The sequence below is a fragment of the Zeugodacus cucurbitae genome, chromosome 5, assembly GCF_028554725.1.
Source record: "Zeugodacus cucurbitae isolate PBARC_wt_2022May chromosome 5, idZeuCucr1.2, whole genome shotgun sequence".
NCBI lineage: Eukaryota > Metazoa > Arthropoda > Insecta > Diptera > Tephritidae > Zeugodacus > Zeugodacus cucurbitae.
Window position 1 is genome coordinate 4013805 of NC_071670.1, and position 19145 is coordinate 4032949.

At 36.2% G+C, this 19145-nt stretch overlaps 5 protein-coding genes across 16 annotated transcripts; 3 read left to right on the forward strand and 2 right to left on the reverse strand.

Annotated features, from left to right (window-relative positions):
* Window positions 1-131: 131 nt before the first annotated feature.
* On the reverse strand, window positions 132-1534 carry LOC105208607 (uncharacterized). Its single transcript, XM_011178548.3, has 2 exons — window positions 1247-1534; window positions 132-1177 (listed from the first exon to the last, which is right to left on the reverse strand). Exons 1-2 carry the CDS (start codon window positions 1272-1274, stop codon window positions 243-245), a joined length of 963 nt encoding a protein of 320 aa, XP_011176850.2. The 5' UTR covers window positions 1275-1534; the 3' UTR covers window positions 132-242.
* Window positions 1535-1687: 153 nt separating this feature from the next.
* On the forward strand, window positions 1688-5317 carry LOC105208606 (serine/threonine-protein kinase Pink1, mitochondrial). 2 transcript variants are annotated; one of them, XM_011178546.3, is made up of 6 exons: window positions 1688-1887; window positions 1965-2115; window positions 2213-2523; window positions 2597-3433; window positions 3499-4509; window positions 4571-5317. In XM_011178546.3, exons 3-6 carry the CDS (start codon window positions 2383-2385, stop codon window positions 4763-4765), a joined length of 2184 nt encoding a protein of 727 aa, XP_011176848.2. In that variant the 5' UTR covers window positions 1688-1887; window positions 1965-2115; window positions 2213-2382; the 3' UTR covers window positions 4766-5317. The 2 variants fall into 2 exon arrangements, with proteins under 2 accessions (XP_011176848.2, XP_011176849.2); XM_011178547.3 differs by having other exon boundaries at window positions 1696-1879.
* A 1013-nt stretch (window positions 5318-6330) lies between these two features.
* On the forward strand, window positions 6331-15013 carry Aifm3_0 (apoptosis-inducing factor 3). 11 transcript variants are annotated; one of them, XM_054231164.1, is made up of 6 exons: window positions 6331-6485; window positions 6751-6877; window positions 8744-8926; window positions 9056-9228; window positions 12878-13785; window positions 13998-15013. In XM_054231164.1, coding segments are annotated over exons 2-6 (2025 nt in total). In that variant the 5' UTR covers window positions 6331-6485; window positions 6751-6875; the 3' UTR covers window positions 14757-15013. The 11 variants fall into 11 exon arrangements, with proteins under 11 accessions (XP_054087139.1, XP_054087141.1, XP_028893898.2 ...); XM_054231166.1 differs by having other exon boundaries at window positions 8771-8926; XM_029038065.2 differs by lacking the exons at window positions 6331-6485; window positions 6751-6877 and adding an exon at window positions 7679-7826.
* Window positions 15014-15718: 705 nt separating this feature from the next.
* LOC105208599 (vacuolar protein sorting-associated protein 26) lies at window positions 15719-17981 on the forward strand. Its single transcript, XM_011178534.3, has 2 exons — window positions 15719-16087; window positions 16533-17981. The coding sequence occupies exons 1-2, from the start codon at window positions 15941-15943 to the stop codon at window positions 17889-17891; spliced, it is 1506 nt and encodes a 501-aa protein (XP_011176836.2). The 5' UTR covers window positions 15719-15940; the 3' UTR covers window positions 17892-17981.
* Window positions 17982-18540: 559 nt separating this feature from the next.
* Window positions 18541-19097, reverse strand: LOC105208600 (ribosomal protein 63, mitochondrial). Its single transcript, XM_011178535.3, has 2 exons — window positions 18815-19097; window positions 18541-18750 (listed from the first exon to the last, which is right to left on the reverse strand). The coding sequence occupies exons 1-2, from the start codon at window positions 18983-18985 to the stop codon at window positions 18601-18603; spliced, it is 321 nt and encodes a 106-aa protein (XP_011176837.1). The 5' UTR covers window positions 18986-19097; the 3' UTR covers window positions 18541-18600.
* Between the last annotated feature and the right edge of the window lie 48 nt (window positions 19098-19145).

A 19145-nucleotide genomic window follows, 5' to 3' on the forward strand; every position in this document is an offset into this window, starting at 1 on the left:
CGGAATTTTGTACAAACCTTGATACAACTACATTTAAATATAGAAATTGTTTTATTTATTTTACCATGTTTAATAAAAAAAAAAAACACTTTTTAACAATGTTCACTATAAATAAAAATAAAAAAGAATACTTCTTTCATAGTCAAGTTTATTCCATATAGTCAGAACATTTCACAAAATTATCTTTACAAATACAAACATTTAAACATAGCATTATTAATAAAACATTTATGACATCAAATTTATTTTTCAGGTCTTTTAAAATTTAATAAACCCGACAGAAAATCGAGTGCCCATCCAACAGATTTTAATATTTTGACGCAGTCATTAGTGTCTTTAATACCGATAGCTTGCAAATCTGCCAGAGTCAAAGTTGAAAATACATCCAAATCTAAAATTTCTTCTTTTTCAAAAATATTCCAATACTTTTGCATATCAACACGTGCCAGCAAGTCATAAATAGATGGATTCTTCATAGGTGATAGGCAATTCCACACCCAGTTGAAAACAGTTGACATCGTAGAGTCAGTTGCAGCAACACTTGTATCGTTCAAGACAAGTTTGGGTGGCTTATGTTGACGTGCACCTCCATTACAATGCGAAGAGCTTGAAGCTGTGCTTGAATTCGAACTAATTGAACAGTTAGAACTATGTGCCGAGCTTTGGCTACCGGCACCACTATAATTGTTATAATTAATTGTACCACGAGGGCTTACATTGAAGTTTGTTGATGACTGAGTTGTAGAAGTTTCCTCAAAAGCTGCATTGCTTTTAAAAGACCGACGTAAGGATCTTGCAGAAATGTTGGTTGATGCGTATTTCGAACTAATTGTATTATTATTTAGATCATTGTTTGTTTCTTTCAAAGTATTTTTATCGTCAACTTCACATTTCTTTGTAGAAATGAATCTCGGTGATAGTTTTCTCGTTTTATTTGTTTTGTCAGATATGATATTATGTGTGTTTAAATTGGCCGGCTGACGTTTGATATATTTGTTCGCATTCACGTATTTTACACCACATGCCAGGCCAGCTGGTGAGGATTTAGTAATTTCTTTAGTACGCTGAGCTTCGATGATATTAATAAATGGTTTCAGAGAGTCATCATCACCTAAATTAAAATTAAACGCAGTGTTCGCATTGAGCGGTGTAAGTGGAGTGAGTGGTGATTTGGGATCTATTGGAAATTAAGTGTCAATTAATTTGATGTACATAAATTGTAGTAAATTATTATATATGTACATACCTCGATAAGCCCGGCTAAAAGAACTCATTTTTTCATAACAATAATTAACAAAACACAATTAATACAAATTTAACACATTAAAAGAACATTCCAAATAGAATACTAAATAAAAACTGTTAACAAATACGTTTGCATTGTATGTACAAAAGCAACAATCATTTGTTATGGGAAAAGAACCGTAATTTGTGCAGCGAGCAGTTAGAGGTATACGCCAAAGTAACGAGTATTATCTCTCTATTTGGCAGTGAACAATGTATGAAACATTATTAAAGTAATAAAGCAAAGTATAAATAACAATATTATTTTAATTTAATTATTAACATAATTAATTACAACTTCCTTGCCGGAAGTGATGTGCCGGCTACTATACACTTTGCTTTTCCTCTTTGACCACAACCTATGGTGAATTGAAGGTAAACAAAACAAAAACAGCTGATTCACTATTGTGATTGGCAATTCCAACGTTGGCCAACTGGTTTTTTTGCGTGTTTGTTTCAATATTTTTCTGCTATTTTTAGCGATTATCGAAAAATAAACGATTGTTCGAATACAATTTGCAAGAGCAAAATTAAAAGCGAAAAATCAAAATAAACAAAGCGCAACCGGTAGAAAATTCGGCATATTCAACTTGTGGTAAGAAGGTAATGGATTAAACCAAATAAAGATTGGATAGACAATTAAAAGTTTTGTTGTAACATTTTGTTGTTTGTACATTTAGCAAGTAGCCAAGCGTGAAAATATTGCTATTGTTAGATAATTGCAAAAAAGTGAGGAAGTAGCACCTGCTACGCCAATCCTATTCGATGTGTAAAATACGCTGCTGTGTGCGTTACAAAAATATAGGCAGTTTTGGCAAATATAAGTAAAACGTAAGTATTCCATATTATGCATAATATACATTTTACGAAAAGCATTTTTTGTTATTTTCATGATTTTTCGTTTCTACGACGTAAATATTTTGCACAGCTGCTACAATTACAGCAACAAACACAAACAAGTAAGAAAACATCAACAGTGACGCCTGCAATTGCAGCGAGTAACTGAGAAAAGTGCGGAACAAGCTACCGTGTGTTTGTGGGTGTATAATTGCAATTACAATAAATAGTGCATAGGTGTATTAGTAGAAGGCGACGAGAATGTCTGTGCGCCTACTAACCTTACGACTGGTTAAACATGGTCGCTACTTCCTACAAAGCTACTGGAAACGCGATATACACGTCAACATTTTGGAACAAAACCGGGAGAAGACGCGCCGGAGTTTACCCAACTCTTTGAGGGTAAGTTACATTAATTCTTTGTGTATTAAACACTATTTTCACTTAATTTCACACAAATATTTAACGCTTATAGTCGGGTGCTGTTAGTGCTACCGCGTCCGCTCAACCTTTGCCGGCTAGAGGAGCGCTTCATGGCATTACAAATGCTGCTACAGGCGGTGCACCTAAAACGCTACCACGTACCGGCCTCTTAAGCGTTGGTCAACAAGCGCGCAAACTTTTTATCGATAATATCTTAAATCGCGTCACAACTAATTACTCACAAGAATTGCGTACGCAAGCCACTAAAAAGCTCTTCTATGGCGATTCTGCACCTTTCTTTGCACTGGTCGGCGTAAGTTTAGCCTCCGGCGCCGGTGTGCTAACAAAAGAGGACGAATTGGAGGGTGTTTGTTGGGAGATACGCGAAGCTGCCGGTCGCCTGCAAGCCTCTTGGAATTACGATGAAATTTCCGAAAGTCTTAATAGTGACTTTAGTATCGATAAGTTGGACGTTGGACCGGCTATTGCAAAAGGCTGTGCTGCAGTAGTGTATTCGGCAGCATTTAAAAATGGGGGAACCCAGGCTACAACTGTAGAAACACCTGCTTTAGATGCAACGCATGACGCCGAAGCGGCTGCTGCTATGGCGCGTGGTAACGTGTCCACACCACTACAACAGCAATCCTTCCGTCCCGAATTGATGTCACCAATACAGAATATGTCACGTTTTGTACACAATTTCGGCAGCTCTATGGATAACCTGAATGAATTGTATAATCAGAACTCCGCGGCTGCCGCCTTTGTCGCCGAGCGTAGAGCACGTCGCGCCAGTGCCATGGAAGAAGAAAATATGCAGAAATTGAATACTGAGTTGAATGGTGACCGGAATGATGGCTTCTCTGGTATTAGCAGTGGTATGCAAGGGCTCGTATGTATAAATTGATATTTACTTTATAAACACTTGCAGTTACTTATAGACTTTTTTGTTTGCAGCAATCCATCGATGCGCCATTAGCTGGCATAAATCGCTATCCGCTTGCTTTGAAAATGATGTTCAACTATGACATACAAAGTAATGCGCTCTCCATACTGCGCGCTATGTACAAGGAGACTGTGCCGGCACGTGCACGTCGCATGAATGACTGTTCGGAGGAGTGGGAGCGCTTAATACAAAATCAAACGCTCTCCTTGCCGGCTCACCCCAATATAGTTTGCATGTTTGGTTTCTTCTGCGATGAGGTACGCAACTTCCCCGACGGTCATATACTTTATCCAGTTGCACAGCCGCAACGCATCAACCCAAATGGTTATGGTCGCAATATGTCGCTATATCTTTTGATGAAGCGCTACGACTACAGCTTGCGCGCACTGCTCGATTCACACAAGTTGAGCGCGCGTACCAAACTATTGTTGTTGGCCCAATTGCTTGAAGCTACCGCACATATTAATCGTCATGGCATTGCACATCGCGATATCAAGTCAGATAATATACTTATTGAAATGAATGATGATGATTCACCGCCGGTATTGGTGCTTTCCGATTTCGGTTGCTGTTTGGCGGATAAAGTGCACGGTTTGCAAATACCTTACACCTCTTACGATATCGACAAGGGTGGTAATGCTGCACTGATGGCGCCTGAGATCATTAACAAACAACCCGGCCCATTTGCCGTGTTGAATTATGCAAAAGCTGATTTGTGGGCCTGTGGTGCGATTGCCTATGAAATTTTCGGCCAACGCAATCCTTTCTACTCATCAAGTGGCGGTTTGGCCTTGGCTAATGGCGAACAAACTTTATCATTGCGCAATAGTGATTATAAGGAGAGCGATCTGCCACCGCTGAGTGATGAATGCCCAGCGATTGTGCAGCAATTGATCTATAATATATTGCATCCGAGCCCTGCTAAACGTGTAAGCCCAGATATCGCAGCCAATATATTGCAACTGTTTCTGTGGGCGCCATCCAAGTGGCTTAAAGCTGGTGGTATGCCCAATAGTCCGGAGGTGAATAAAATCAACCGCTAATATCACAATAATTACTAATTATACTAATATTTTTCTACAGATTCTCCAATGGCTGCTTTCACTCACCACGAAAGTAATGTGCGAGGGACGTGCTGCTGTTGATCAGCCGAGTTTCAATGAAAGCGGTCGTCGCACTTATGTGGAATATTTGTTGATATGTAGTTTCTTAACGCGTGCGCGTCTACGACGCATACGTGGCGCACTCAATTGGATACAAGATGCGGTAGTGGCTTAAGCAAGCAAATTCAAGATAAAAAATAATTGTAACATAGAATTAAACTACAGCGAAAACTAATATTGCACTTGCAAATAAGCGCATCATCATAATCTAGCATTGCTATTGTTGATAATAATGCTATGCTAAATTAGCCAGCACCTGTTTTTGTTAAAAATTTGTAAAATCATTTTTTATTTATTTGTATGTTTGGTAAGGAAAAATTTTAAGTCGCTGAAGCGTTTAGCAATGAAAAAATGTGTGATTTGTGATTAACGATGAACATCATACGATTTACCGTTGTTTATATGCACTTAAATATAAATATTAGAAATCACTAAAATTGTTTATATTACTTATTGGTGACTAAAAACTATTTGTTAACCTGAAAGGCGAAATTTTTGAAATACAGATACTGAAATATTTTGCCTAAACTATTGTATTTAACGGTAGAAGATAGTATGTAGTTAACAATAATTTTAATCTGAACAATAAAGACACTATATCGCGGCAACGTTGCGTAAAGCTTGCAGATATGTTAACGAATATTTATCATGCGTAGATGCAGAAAAATTATGTTATTAATTAATTACTTTGATGAAAAGTAAAATTTGCGTACTCACCAGTTAAATGTTACATTTGCTGAAGATAAGTGCTAGTGCTGGCAATATTCTAGCGTTTTCTCGTTGTTTAACAGTTACTCGTTGAAGATTCCGCTTTATTCGACGAACATCCAGGTCGCATTCCTGCAGCGTCACTGCAATGAAGTACCAAATCGTTGATTTCGACGAGTAACGAAGATTCCGTTTCTTTCAACAATCATCCAAGTCGCGTTCCTGTAGCCTCATCGCAATCAAGTGCCGACACAATATATGTTATTATTGATTGCAAATCATATTTAAAAGCTATGGAACGACGGTAATCCGTAACTGGACATAGTTTACATGTTTCTGTGGTTGTATGCCTGGCACATCCTATAGTTGCTGCTCTTTTACACTTGTGAAATAGTTTTTGTAATTTCCTTTAGTTTTGCACATATATTTTATATCGTTAGTAATTTTAACGTAATAAATAGTTAACTTTGCTTTTGCACTTCTAATAAAACCATATAAATCTAATCAAAATTGTAAGAAAATGTTTGCAAATTAAATAGCTCTGCTTTCCTCCAGTTTCCTCACACGAATGAAATATCCGGTCAAATTTCCCTCTAAATTTAAGCGTCCCTGTCAAATCTCATCAAATTTGCAACCCTGTAGCCGCCAATTTATCAGCTGTTTTAATTTGCATTTTTCACTTCCAACAAACACAAAAACAAAAAAAAATATTTCAAATGGATAAGCACTGCTTTATCAACCTGCCTCACACTAATGAAATATTCGGTGAAATTTCGCTTTCAAATTCAATTAATTAGCTGTTTCAAATTGCATTTTTGACTTCCACCAATTACAAAAACAACAAAATACGATTTCAAATGCATAAACACTGCTTTATCAACCAGCCTCACTCTAAAGCAATATCCGGGCAAATTTCCCTTTGAAATTTGAGCGTTGCTGTCAAATTTCTTTAATTGGACATCAAATTTGCAACCCTGTTACCGCCAATTAATCAGCTGTTTTAAATTGCATTTTTCGCTTATACCAATCAGAAAATCATCAAAAAATATTGTCTATCTTTAAACGAGAAAATTAATTGTTTTGCAAACACATTCCAATTTATTACTCATTAGTGCTACAGTTTATAGGTAAACACAACACATTGAAGTGATTCTTAAAGATTTGGCAGTTAAGTGTTATCAGCAAACGTGACCGAGTTAGCATATTAGTTGAACGGCAAAGATAGATATAAGAAATACATGCAAACACAATAACAAAACTATATGTTGGAGAATGCTTATCAGCGGGCGGTGATACATTGTGTTAAAGTTTAAGTATCTAAAATTAACTAAGCAATTGACTGATTGTCTATTTTCAATATTTTCATGTTATCAAATTTCTTTTTATATGTAGCAAGAGCTGCAAGCCAACAAGCTTTGGAATTCAAAAATGACGGTAGGAAGTGAGAGGAAGGAAGAATAAAAACTGCTTAATAAGTTATTTGCACTGGCTGTCATTATTTTAGTAAATTGTACAATATGTGAGTGTAATTACATATATACACTATTCTATTTATTTCAAAAGACATATTATTATACTTACTATTCTTTAACTATTAATTTAATTTGAATTTTTGTTTACGAAATGCACCCTTAAATTATTTAAAGTACTTTGAAATTAAATACTTTAAATAAGTTTATTATCAATTCGGTTTATTAAGGCGACAAATCTATGTGAATCTAGATATCAATAAGTACTTATGTATGTTTGTAAACTTGTGCGCATTTGTCCTACATACAATGTAGGTACTCAAGCCTTTTTTACGAAACCACAAACGACTGTTTTTATTTGATTTTTTTTGTTAATCATAGGTTTTTACTGAATTCTGAAGCTTACATACATATATACATATGCATATACATAAACACGTCTATTTGTATATGAATCCTTCTTTAATGCAACCGCAAACAAAACTTAAACTTCTTTAGTGAGCCACCTCGCATGCACATATGTACATACAAGTACGTAGATATGCACATACATACATATATGTATAATATTTCGACTCTCATATTAACATGCTATAGCAGTTTTGCTCTCAATTAAGCACAGTGTTGGTCATAATAATAGAGATTTTGCGTTTGTATTTTATAAATAATAATAATAACAGCGCTTTTGCCGCAGTTCTCCAAAATATGTTCTATTCATCACTTTTGTTTTCGCAAACGTTATCAACTACAGTTCATGTATTAGTTTATATTAAAGGTTATCAACAAGTGTACTACAAACTACAATAATAAAGTGCTCTATCATTTTACTCAACACCATACGTATATATGTATATTTACGTACATATACAATCAATCGCTCCATAAGTATCGTCTGTATGTTAAAGTCAGCGCAACATTAGTGTAAATCAGTCAGTCGGTCGTGCAAGTTAGCCAAGTTCGTATAGCTTATTTGTGCTTCGTTATACGCGCGTGTTGTATGTAAGTATGTACATAAACATACATTTATTTGTTTTTTTTTTGTAAGCTTAAACAATTCCGTAAAACGAGAACTTTAATTAAAAAAGCAATAAAAGTTGTAATAATTTCAAACAGTTGTGTGTAATGAAATAATAAAAACAAATAACAAGCAGAGCGGTTTATTGTGCAAAAATATATATGTATGTGATGCTACTAATAAGAAGTGGCAAAAATCATAAAAAACAACTAACTAAATGATTGACAGTCTTTGGGGAAAACCTGTCAGCAGCAACTGCGTCGCGTGTTTCATGTGTTTGGATTTACTAAGAACTATGTATATAAATAAATACACTCAAGTACATACATATGCTCCTATACATACATATGTGCATAACCGCAATATCGTGGCAAATGATGCTATTCTATATTTAATGCTAATATTTATTAAGTTTTCTTTTTATGACGTTTCACATAAATACATGCCTTAAATTAGCCTTTCACAATTTTTACGTATGTACATTAGTCACACATAACGTGCAAAATAATAATAAAAAATTAAAAAAAAAAATAAAATACAAAAACTGTATGCCCACAGCATTTAAATTGTTTAACAATCCAATTGAGTTAATAAAGCAGTGTGTGTGTGTGTTGTTTATGTGAAAATATTTCACACGAAACGCTTTAAACGAATTATATGCACACAACTGGAAAAGCGCGATGCAATTTCAAAAATATATTATATATATTTAAGCATGTCTTATGTTTATATATATATATATATATATATACATATTATTAATTGAATATTTGTACTAAATTCCTCTGTTCTCCATATTCTTTATGTGCTTTTCAACTCAACAACACAACGCCTTTTTAACTACGGGCATCTCTCATATGTACGCATGACATTTTAATATAAATGCTTTTGCTTCGCATAGGAATTCATTAACACGCCGCTGCGTCAGCATTCTATCGACACAGTTATTAGTGCAGCAACAAAAACAACAGCAACTTCTGCCAGTCTTTAAAAGTCAGCTAAACAATAAGGCATACAGTCGGTGGCATTGGAGTAAAGACAATCCTAACTATCACTACCACATAAGGTCAGCATTAAAGCGAAGGTTAGTCAGTTAGGTAGACAAATAGCCAGCTTCTTGGCTAAGCAGCATACATATTGTTATGTTCGTTGTGTTTTTGGAATGTTTGTTTTATTATTCTTTTTGCATAATCTCCATTTCGACATTCAACAGGTTTTACCAGACAACGAATACACCGGCACAACAACAACAACATACGTTGTATACAAATCTTAAATCAACGTGTAGCATATCAACAGCTGTTAATATGGGTTCGGCAAATTGTAAAGAATATTCAACAACCACTTCGAAAAGGGTTGAGGATGGATGTGCTAAGCCGCAGGACGGTGAGTAAAACAAAATTTAATAATATTTTGCATAAATGTGGTTTAAATATTTGTTTAAATTGAATACTAAAAATGTGGGTTGGTCGGTCGTATTTCGTCGTTCTTTGTGTATTTTTAACTTGCGTATCTCCTTAAAACACTAAAGTTTTAAAAATTTCTTACTACATCGAACAAACACTCGAACAGTGATAATTCTTATCTCGCACACCCCTAAAATCAACCTATATTTAAAAACTTCAATTTTTTAAACGTTCAATCTCACTCAATCATTTAAAAATAAAAAATGAACACTCAATAAATAATTTGCCATTACAAAATAAAATTTTCAGAATTTTCTGTGTGCGTGTCAATTTAAACGAAATAGTGCGTATTTGTGAGTGTAATAGCAAAAAAAAAAAGAATCTTAAAAAGTGCTGAATCACGCGAAGCACAACTAAACTGAAAGGACATAAAGCGGTAAGGTCCTGTTGGTTTTTTTGTTACGGGCTTGCATTTGTATGTGTATATATATTAGTACGAAAAAATTCCATTGCGTGGCTATAATGACATGTAAATATATAAGTGTATACCCGAATATACACTGAGACAATCAGTATACGCAATTATATAAGTAAATAATAGTGGTCAGTAGGCGTCATTAACATTCATTGACCTCAAAAGGTTGTAAACGGCGTTAAAGATTTATTTTATTGCATTTGCAAATCAAACTGACAGCTCTAATGTGCAGAATAAATAAAAATAAAAACAAACCGCAGAACACTACGCAAACTCGTAATTGCATTGACGGGTGCTGCCATTTTACTTTCTCCAGCCATTCCCGTAACGGCATTATCCGCACATCAGTCTGTTGTGGATTACGTTGTTGTGCATTTGTTCGCCGCTGCCTAAATATAAAAATTACAGTTAAAATTTTGTTGCAATTATCTCGCTTATTACAAAAGAAAAACGAGTCAAGCGTGGTATGTAGTTGAGAATATTAAACATTACAAAATCGCATGTGAAAACAAATTTTCAATGAAACCAGCACAGCGAAACCAATTTTAAATTGACACAAACTATGATATAGCAACTTAATGTTAATAAAAAGAACCAAGAAACGAAACGCATAACACATTACGTTAAAGCAATTGTCGAATTGTACGCTGATTTGGCTTTATCGCTAACAAAATACGTGTAATTAATTTTTAATTTTAGTTTTTGTTTTGTTTTGTGCAACAACGCGTTTTTGCTTTTTTTGTTTTTGTTTTTTGTTTGCAAAGCAAATATCGCTCAAGGTTATACAAACGTGAATGGCAGCCGCTTAATGAAAATCGAAATTAGCCGGCTGGCAAGTGATACGATGCGCCGGTAGGGGCGTATGAGTTATGCCGGTAAAGGTCGGAATTTGTGCAGTGTGTTCTAATACGTCAAATCAAGACAAATTTTAATTAAAAATAATAAAATAAAATAATAATTGTAAATACATGGTTATTATATTAATTAAAGCATAAATAATACTCTAAAAAATAAAATTAGAAAGTATAATTAAAATGGTATATCAACTATAAAAATTATTAAATTAAATAAAAATTAAAACTGAATTAAAAATTAAATAATGTTCTGAAAATTAAAATTTAATATAGTATGGAATTCACCTAAAAATAAAAAAAATATTGAAAAATTTAATAAATTTAATAAAAATTATAAATGAAAAATGAAAAACCTGATAAGTATAGCAAATAAAATAAATTTTTCTCTGTGGTTGTACATTGCGGTTATTACTTCAAGAATTTCTTCGTATTTAATTATGCGTGGTACTAAATATGCAATGATAACAAGTTAATTATACACCAAACTAAATATTTGGGAATTCCGAAGCCCGCTGACTTGCCATAGCCACTCCAAAAACACGCACATTAAACCTGTTCTCGTTGACTAATTCTATATATAATACGTTCGTGACGTAATCGCTGCAAAACAATATAATAAGTTTAAACCAGTTTGCACTAAATTTTTTGAGGCAGGCGAAAATGCACAATCACGTTGTCTGCTATTTGTTAAGAAACGCTGATAGCGAGCAGTCTGTGCACTGGTGGAATATATATTATTTAAATATTATTATTGTTACGTTATATAAGATACTCGAAAAATACAAATACTGTTTGAAAAGTGTCATATTAATCAAATATTAACTAAAAATATGTCTGGTATGTTCATATATTATTGCATATTTATATATGTGTGTCGTTGTATGTAAGCGTAAATAAGATAATGCACGTTCCTTTCACTTTTTCACATTAAAATTTGTAACAAATAATTTCGTTACAATGAGTTCAAATCAAATATGCCGCTGTCAATACTTTCATATTGTTTATTGTTGAAGTTTAATGGTTTTTATATGTCTGTAGATACGCATGTTCCGCGATTTGCATAACATTACGCTATTATTGCTTTTGGAGCTATGTATATTCGAGTATATGCTGGAATTCGGCAGGTGTGAGTCGCACAGAAACTTACTTAGTCAGCTTGTTGTTTTTTGTTTTTGTTTTTATAAATATGTTGTATATCCGTTATCTATTATTGTTTAGTGCTTAGAGCCGTTGCTTATGTGGGATATATCCGTTGGAGTTCATTCAACACAACTACGGGGTTTACTTCCGATATATTGCCGAACAACAGCAATTTATCGAATCGAAATAAATGTCAGGCCGTAGTGTAACGGTATTTTTGTATGATAACCGAGATGTATAGTAATGCGATGCCGCCGGAGTCGTTTAAAGACACGGACAAGTTATTAAGTCGCGTCTATAAGCTGTATACTCTGAAACAAGAGCTTGACGGATCTCACGAAGCTGCAAACCAAGCCTGAGCTTCACTTTTAGTCACATATTAGCAGTTCTCTTGCGGAGATGTCTCTTCTGCTTTCGACAGTTGTCCCATATATTGCTTGAGATCCAAACTCAAACTTAATTGAAAGTTAGTCACACCGATCCACATATCCCGGAAGGGTGGTGCTGATAAGGTGGCCCCTTACTTACTTATCTACTCTAGCCTACTTAGTTCTCTAACTTACGGTCACTACGTCTCACACCTTTGCACGCCAATTGTCAATCAGCCTTTTCTTCGTATCTTCTATATGCCTCGGGAAACATCACGAACAAGTTATTTCTTTATTGATTATATCCTTTCATGTCATTTGCTTGACAGGTAAACATTATCAACACAATAATTGCGTTTTTATGCTCGAAGTGTGCCATCAATTGTAAGGAAACCTCGCTCCACGCATTTTTGTAATTGAACTCCATCCATTGACTTATTTTTCTCTACGCAAAATATTAGTTTTCGTTTTCGTCTTCGTCTTACGTCATTAAGGAGTTCACCACTTTCGGTCTCAAACATCAACTATCAATACCGTGAGTAACTTCGCTTAGGAAAGTTCATTAAGCTTCTGTATACCCGCTTTACTGTTAGTAACAACGCTCCCAGATTAATAAAAACTTCGCTTTGTGAGGTTAGAAAAAAAACTTAAATATTCCGGTAACGCAGAACCGGCGGTTGAGGCAACCGTTTGAAAGTTACAACTTAGAAACCTGTAGACGGTTGCGGATAACAGTTAGCATCCTTCAAAATTTGTCGTAACCTTTCTTATCAATCACTTCTATCATTTCAGGCACCTATCAGTCCACAACCGAATGCGACATGTCGGAATACACAAGCGCCGTAGAGGTCTGCAATATCGAAGATCTGCAGGAGAATGAAATGAAACAATTCAGTTTCGATGCAGACACCAAAGTGTTAGTGATCAAGCAGGACGGACAGATAACAGCGATTGGTAATAAGTGTACGCATTATGGCGCACCACTGCATACCGGCGCTTTGGGTCAGGGACGCGTACGTTGCCCTTGGCATGGCGCCACATTCAATACGCGCACCGGCGATATTGAGGATTTCCCCGGCTTGGATTCGTTGCCTTGTTTCATGGTGCGTGTGGAAAATGATGGTAAAGTGAAGTTGCGCGCCAAACGCACCGATTTGGAGAAGAACAAACGGCTTAAGGATATGGTGAAACGTGATAAGACCAACAAACAATGCATTGTAGTTATTGGCGGTGGCCCAACCGCTGCCGTATTCGTGGAAACTTTGCGACAGGAGGGCTTTACCGGACGCATCGTTATGTTGTGTCGCGAACCATGTTTGCCTTATGATCGTATTAAGCTCTCCAAGGGCTTAGATTTCGCCTTGGACAAATTGGAATTTCGCACTGCTGAATTCTATGCGCAATACGGCATTGAGACGCTAGTCGGTGTGGAGGCGAGCAGTGTTGATACAGTGGCTAAAAAAGTACATTGCTCCAATGGTGACGAGGTTAAATATGATCAACTCTTAATCGCTACCGGTTTGAGTCCCAGAAAGCCGCCCGTACAGGGTGTTGATTTGAAAAATGTCTTCACCTTACGTACCTATGAAGACGCGCGTTCTATATTGGGAGCAATAACACCGGAGACCAATCTGGTTTGCGTGGGTGGAAGCTTTATTGCAATGGAAGTGGCGGCATCACTAGTCAACAAAGTAAAATCGGTGAGGAATTGAATAGTATAGCCAAATCCTAAAACTAGCGAAGTTCTACAGTCTGAGCTACATCGGTAATAACTCTATAACCGTTAGATCTTAAACTTATGGCGTACACTGTACTGCATTATAACCTGTACCGATCGCGACGAAATACATATATTTCTACCATAGATTCTATATATATAAGCATTAAACCACTGCTCCTCTCTTCTCTACAGGTCACTGTGATATTTTCTGGTGAGTATCCATTTGTCTTATTCGGCGATGCTGTCGGCCAACTTTTCTACGACCTGTACCGTGAGAAAGGCGTAATTATGAAAAATCAATGTTCACTATCCGAATTGTATGGCAATGCTGAGGGCTTTGTCAATCAAGTAGAACTCAATAACGGTACTAAATTTCCTTGCGATGTCGTCGTTTTGGGCACTGGCTCGACTTATAACACTAGTTTCTTGGAAAATTCCGGTATACACATGAATCGTGATGGCTCCATTAATACCGATATGCATCTGATGACGAACGTTATTGATGTCTATGCCGGCGGTGATATTGCCAATGCACCGATTTTGGCGAATGCCAATCAACGCGGCAGCATTGGCCACATTCAATTAGCACAATATCATGGACGCGTGGCGGCGCTCAATATGACCGGCACCATTGAAGATTTGCGCGCTGTGCCATTCTTCTTTTCGACTGTTTTCGGTAAGGGTATACGTTATGCTGGCTATGGTCAGTATGCCGATGTGCTGATCAAGGGTAATTTGGAGAATTTCAAATTCGTTGCTTACTTTGTGGATGACCATGGTAATGTGGTGGCAGTGCTGACAGTTGGTCACGATCCGGTTGCGTCGCAATTCGCTGAGCTGCTTAGTCAGGGCAAACGTTTGCATCGCTCGCATATCGAGGATGGTGAGGATCACTTGAAGTGGACACATATGTTGGATGAGAAGAAAGCGCGGGTACGCTGTGAATGTTGAAAGACATTTAAAGAGGCATATGAACATAATAATATACAACGATTACAAAAATGAAGTATTACAAATAAATAATAATAATAAACGTTATTAAATAAACGTACACACCAAAAACACTCCCAGTTGGATACATATACATATAACTTATATGTTATATATTCACACATATTTATGTACATACATATATATATTTGCATGTAAATATTTAATACTCAAGAGGTCGGAAATAATAAATTTGAAAAAAAAAAAATAAAATATAATTGTATTAACGTGAGGCTCAGCTTGAATAAAGCAAGCTGGGTAAGACAGAGTTCCCGGAGCATCATTTGGTCTAATAAGCGTCTTCTGATAAATTTAGTAACGCCTTTAATATGAGAAACGACTGAGTCAAGGAAAGACCGGGTTCATGTAAGGGGAACAGTCTTAGTTTAGGTATTATGTCTTGAGAAAGTTTAATGCTACTACTACTCTATGAAGAGCAAATACATTACGATAACAGAGATATTTTAGCTAGTCCAGTGAGGCAATTGGTTTAATCTGGAAGATCGCTCAAACGTGGTATTAAGTTACAGCAGTTATACGGATAAACGTAGTAAAGTATTATAAAGACTAGTATTTTATGTGCTCATAGCTTCAATTAATTAATAGTAGTGTATCGGAGTATAATAGTATATATGTATATAATAATTAGTTTAAATTTATTGTTTATTTAAATATAATATTTTTTTATAGTTATTGTTCATTCTGTATTTTTTGTGGGCAATAGGATTGTCTTGCCGTCACATGGTGGTTCTACTAAAATTAATTAACAAACAATTGCAGTAAATATAAAACAAATACATTAAATTAAAAATGAAAAATATAAAAACCATAAACAAAAACAATGTTGCTAACATCAACCAATTTTTACTGCAATGTCTGGCCACGATTCATCCCCATACAAAATGCCAACGTTGACAACACTTGCTGTCAAAAATTATCTAAATTCACAACTAATCAAACGCAACGAAGTTGAATTTCTTTTCTGCTGTTGATTAAACGCCCAATAATTTTTGTTTCCCTGTTATACGCGTGTGTGATATTCTTTATAAAGTCCGCAAGACATTCCAAAGCGCAAAATATCAACAATAACGTCGCACATATATTTTGGGCAGTGAGTGCAACGCTATAAGCAGCAGACAGCAACGATGAACTTTCTCGGATTTGGTCAGTCGGCCGAGATCGATATCGTTTTTGACGGTGCGGAAAACAGGAAAACTGCCGAGGTCAAGGGAGAAGATGGAAAAATTGAAAAAATGTTACTGTACTATGATGGCGAAACGGTGTCGGGCAAGGCATGTGCATTACAATTATAAGAAAAATATTTACAATAGAATTATGTGAAGTTATGGTTGCGATAGTTAGAAGGGGGGCGTATACGCAATAAGTGATTTGCGGGGCACTTGTGACGATGCAATACTGACAGCCAGCAGTCAACAGCTGAGGTGGCTAAGACGTGCAATTTCGTTGCTTTGTTGGGCCACTTGTTTGTTATGTATGCTATTAGAATCCAATTGGAATGTCACACAAATTGATTTAATTGATATCATTTGATAGGTAGTATGATATCGCGTAACATGTAAATATGATATAGGGCATAATTTGCATCATTGTATGGAAATTTCGCGCGTATTGAACATGATCATGATTTTTCTTACACGTAATATTTGTTACATTTAGCTATATGTATATACGTTTACTTTAACGTTATTAATAATAGTTACCATCTCTTGAACGTAGGTGAATGTGACACTAAAGAAACCTGGCAGCAAATTGGAACATCAAGGCATTAAAATTGAATTTATTGGCCAGATCGAGTTATTTTACGATCGTGGTAATCATCACGAATTCAAATGTATCACGAAGGCGTTGGCGCGTCCTGGTGATCTTATACAAAACCACAGTTATCCGTTCGACTTTCAAAATGTTGAAAAACAATTTGAAGTTTATGCCGGTTCAAATGTACGTTTACGCTATTTCTTACGTGCCACTATTGTGCGCCGCATCAGTGACATTACACGCGAAGTAGACATAGCTGTACATACGCTTTGCAGTTATCCGGAATTGAATAGTCCAATAAAAATGGAAGTGGGCATCGAAGATTGCTTACACATCGAGTTCGAATACAATAAGAGTAAATACCATTTGAAAGATACAATAATCGGTAAGATATACTTCTTATTAGTGCGTATCAAAATTAAACACATGGAAATTGCAATTATTAAACGCGAATCCACTGGCACGGGTCCGAATATGTTCACTGAGAACGAAACAATCGCCAAGTACGAAATCATGGACGGTGCACCGGTGAAGGGTGAAAGTATACCAATACGCGTATTTCTGGCCGGTTACAATTTGACGCCCACAATGCGTGATATTAACAAGAAATTCTCGGTAAAGTACTTCCTAAATTTGGTGTTGATGGACACGGAAGATCGCCGATACTTCAAACAACAGGAAATTACGCTGTGGCGCAAAGCGGACATACCACGCTACCACAATCAAGGACAGCAACAACATACTAGCATGGTACATGCACATCATCCGCAGCATGCTTCCGCACATTTAGCTAGTGGTCCGGCTGCACCCACAATGGCTAGTGTTGGCAGTGGTACTACCGCTGGTGCTGGAGGAGTAGACAATGATTCGAGCACTACAGGCGCGGTACCCGAGAGCAAAATGGGTTTGTTCACACGCGAGAGTCCCAATCAAGAGTTCAGCCAACAAGTGGACTCTTTGCCGACATCTCCAACAACACCACCGCCAGTAGAACGAGGCATTGGCGATGGTGCGGCCGCTAGCAACACTTCACCGGTCATGCTCTCCACTACGCCACCCCCATTGCCACCAGTAACTGCAACAGCAGCAGCAACAGCGTCAGCACTTACTACACAGCCTGAAGCGGATGATTTTCTAGCCGCTGAAAACCTACCGATACAAACGCCGTCAGTGGATGCGGCAGCAGACGAAGAAGACGGTATGACTAATGTTTCGCTGGCGCCGGCCGATATAGATATTGATGTTGCGCCTACGAAATCGGAATCCAGCGGTGTGGAGACAAAGAAGCGTGAAACTGCCGCACCGCTAACTGCGGATTGAAAAATGCCTGCGTTTAAGGAACAGACAAATAAATTTAGTGTTGCAAGTGCTTAAAGCCGTCACTTTAAAAGCGTATCGCTAAATAGCATTTCAACTCATTGTTGGTTTGGCTGTAATCCTCATATTTCGAACATTATTTATTACATGCGAATTCCTGGGCCTTTGATTTAGTTACCGTTTTGGCGAAGCACGCATAAAAAGCACACAAACTCACATGAGAATAAAAATATATGTTTTTTGTTACTGTCCTCGTGCCCCTAAATACAGTATACTGTTTACATGAAACATACCCATATACTTATATACACCCTTATGATATTTACCAATTTTATTAAACTTGTTTAAAATCATTGTTTTTCCCCCAAAATTATGTTCATATTAAAAATTATTAACTTTGTACTTTAAAAGTTCTATTCTAAAGCAAAATGAAAAATGTTACGCGTTGCGCGATGTAGTTTATGGTTAAAAACAAAGTTTATCTTTGAAGAGAAGCAAAAGAATAAAGAGATATTTGTATCTTGTAGTGTGTAAGTAAATCGTATATAAAATATATTATGTATTAAACAATTTATTAATAAACAAAGGAAAGAAATTCACGGTGTGCCTAGTTAATAGCAACTTACTTGCAGCAGAGAAATGATAAAGCTGGTTTATTAGATAACGTTTATTTTTTTAATATTATTATTAATTATAATGTTAACGCAAATTTTTAATCCCAGGCTTCTTTTACTTTCAAATGTGCAAGTCGTTCCTCAATGGTTACGTGTGGTTTCATTGTGCTTAGTGTGCGACGGTCGTTCCACATCGCCAACTTAGCTTCGGTCTTTCCTAACTCTTTGGCATGTCCCGATGACTCCTCCTACGTTTACACACAGTTATTATTTTCGGAAATAAAAACAATATTAGTATTTAAATTTACTTACCACTGTTAAGTAAGGGTGTCGCAACAATAACATATTTTGTTCTTGCCTTTCGTAATCACGACGTTGTGTTTCAATAGCGCGTTTGCTCACCGGTTTTATAAGTCGGCGCTTGCCGCGGAAAATATGTCCGGGCACGGTTTTTTTGAAAAAGTTAACTAACGTTAATTGCATTTTTTAATTTAATTTATATTTATGATTTAATTTATCAGCTATATACTGAGCTATTACACTTGCACGAGCTGCAAATTAAAACAGCTGTTTCTTATATACAACTGAACATACCGAACTGTGTTGACTTTATAGAGGTGTGTTCAATCAAACACGTTTAAGT

Bases quoted from the DNA above. Each gene is read 5' to 3' on its own strand.
- LOC105208599 (XM_011178534.3), top strand. From the start codon at position 15,941: ATGAACTTTCTCGGATTTGGTCAGTCGGCCGAGATCGATATCGTTTTT. The intron at 16,088-16,532 runs GCATGTGCATTA...TCTTGAACGTAG, and splicing joins GCGAAACGGTGTCGGGCAAG to GTGAATGTGACACTAAAGAA.
- LOC105208607 (XM_011178548.3), bottom strand. From the start codon at position 1,274: ATGAGTTCTTTTAGCCGGGCTTATCGAG. The intron at 1,178-1,246 runs GTATGTACATAT...AATTTCCAATAG, and splicing joins TTTTAGCCGGGCTTATCGAG to ATCCCAAATCACCACTCACT.
- LOC105208600 (XM_011178535.3), bottom strand. From the start codon at position 18,985: ATGCAATTAACGTTAGTTAACTTTTTCAAAAAAACCGTGCCCGGACAT. The intron at 18,751-18,814 runs GTAAGTAAATTT...GTGTAAACGTAG, and splicing joins GACACCCTTACTTAACAGTG to GAGGAGTCATCGGGACATGC.
- Aifm3_0 (XM_054231164.1), top strand. The intron at 8,927-9,055 runs GTTAGTCAGTTA...GACATTCAACAG, and splicing joins AGGTCAGCATTAAAGCGAAG to GTTTTACCAGACAACGAATA. The intron at 9,229-12,877 runs GTGAGTAAAACA...CTATCATTTCAG, and splicing joins ATGTGCTAAGCCGCAGGACG to GCACCTATCAGTCCACAACC.
- LOC105208606 (XM_011178546.3), top strand. From the start codon at position 2,383: ATGTCTGTGCGCCTACTAACCTTACGACTGGTTAAACATGGTCGCTAC. The intron at 3,434-3,498 runs GTATGTATAAAT...TTTTGTTTGCAG, and splicing joins GCAGTGGTATGCAAGGGCTC to CAATCCATCGATGCGCCATT. The intron at 4,510-4,570 runs GTGAATAAAATC...ATTTTTCTACAG, and splicing joins GTATGCCCAATAGTCCGGAG to ATTCTCCAATGGCTGCTTTC.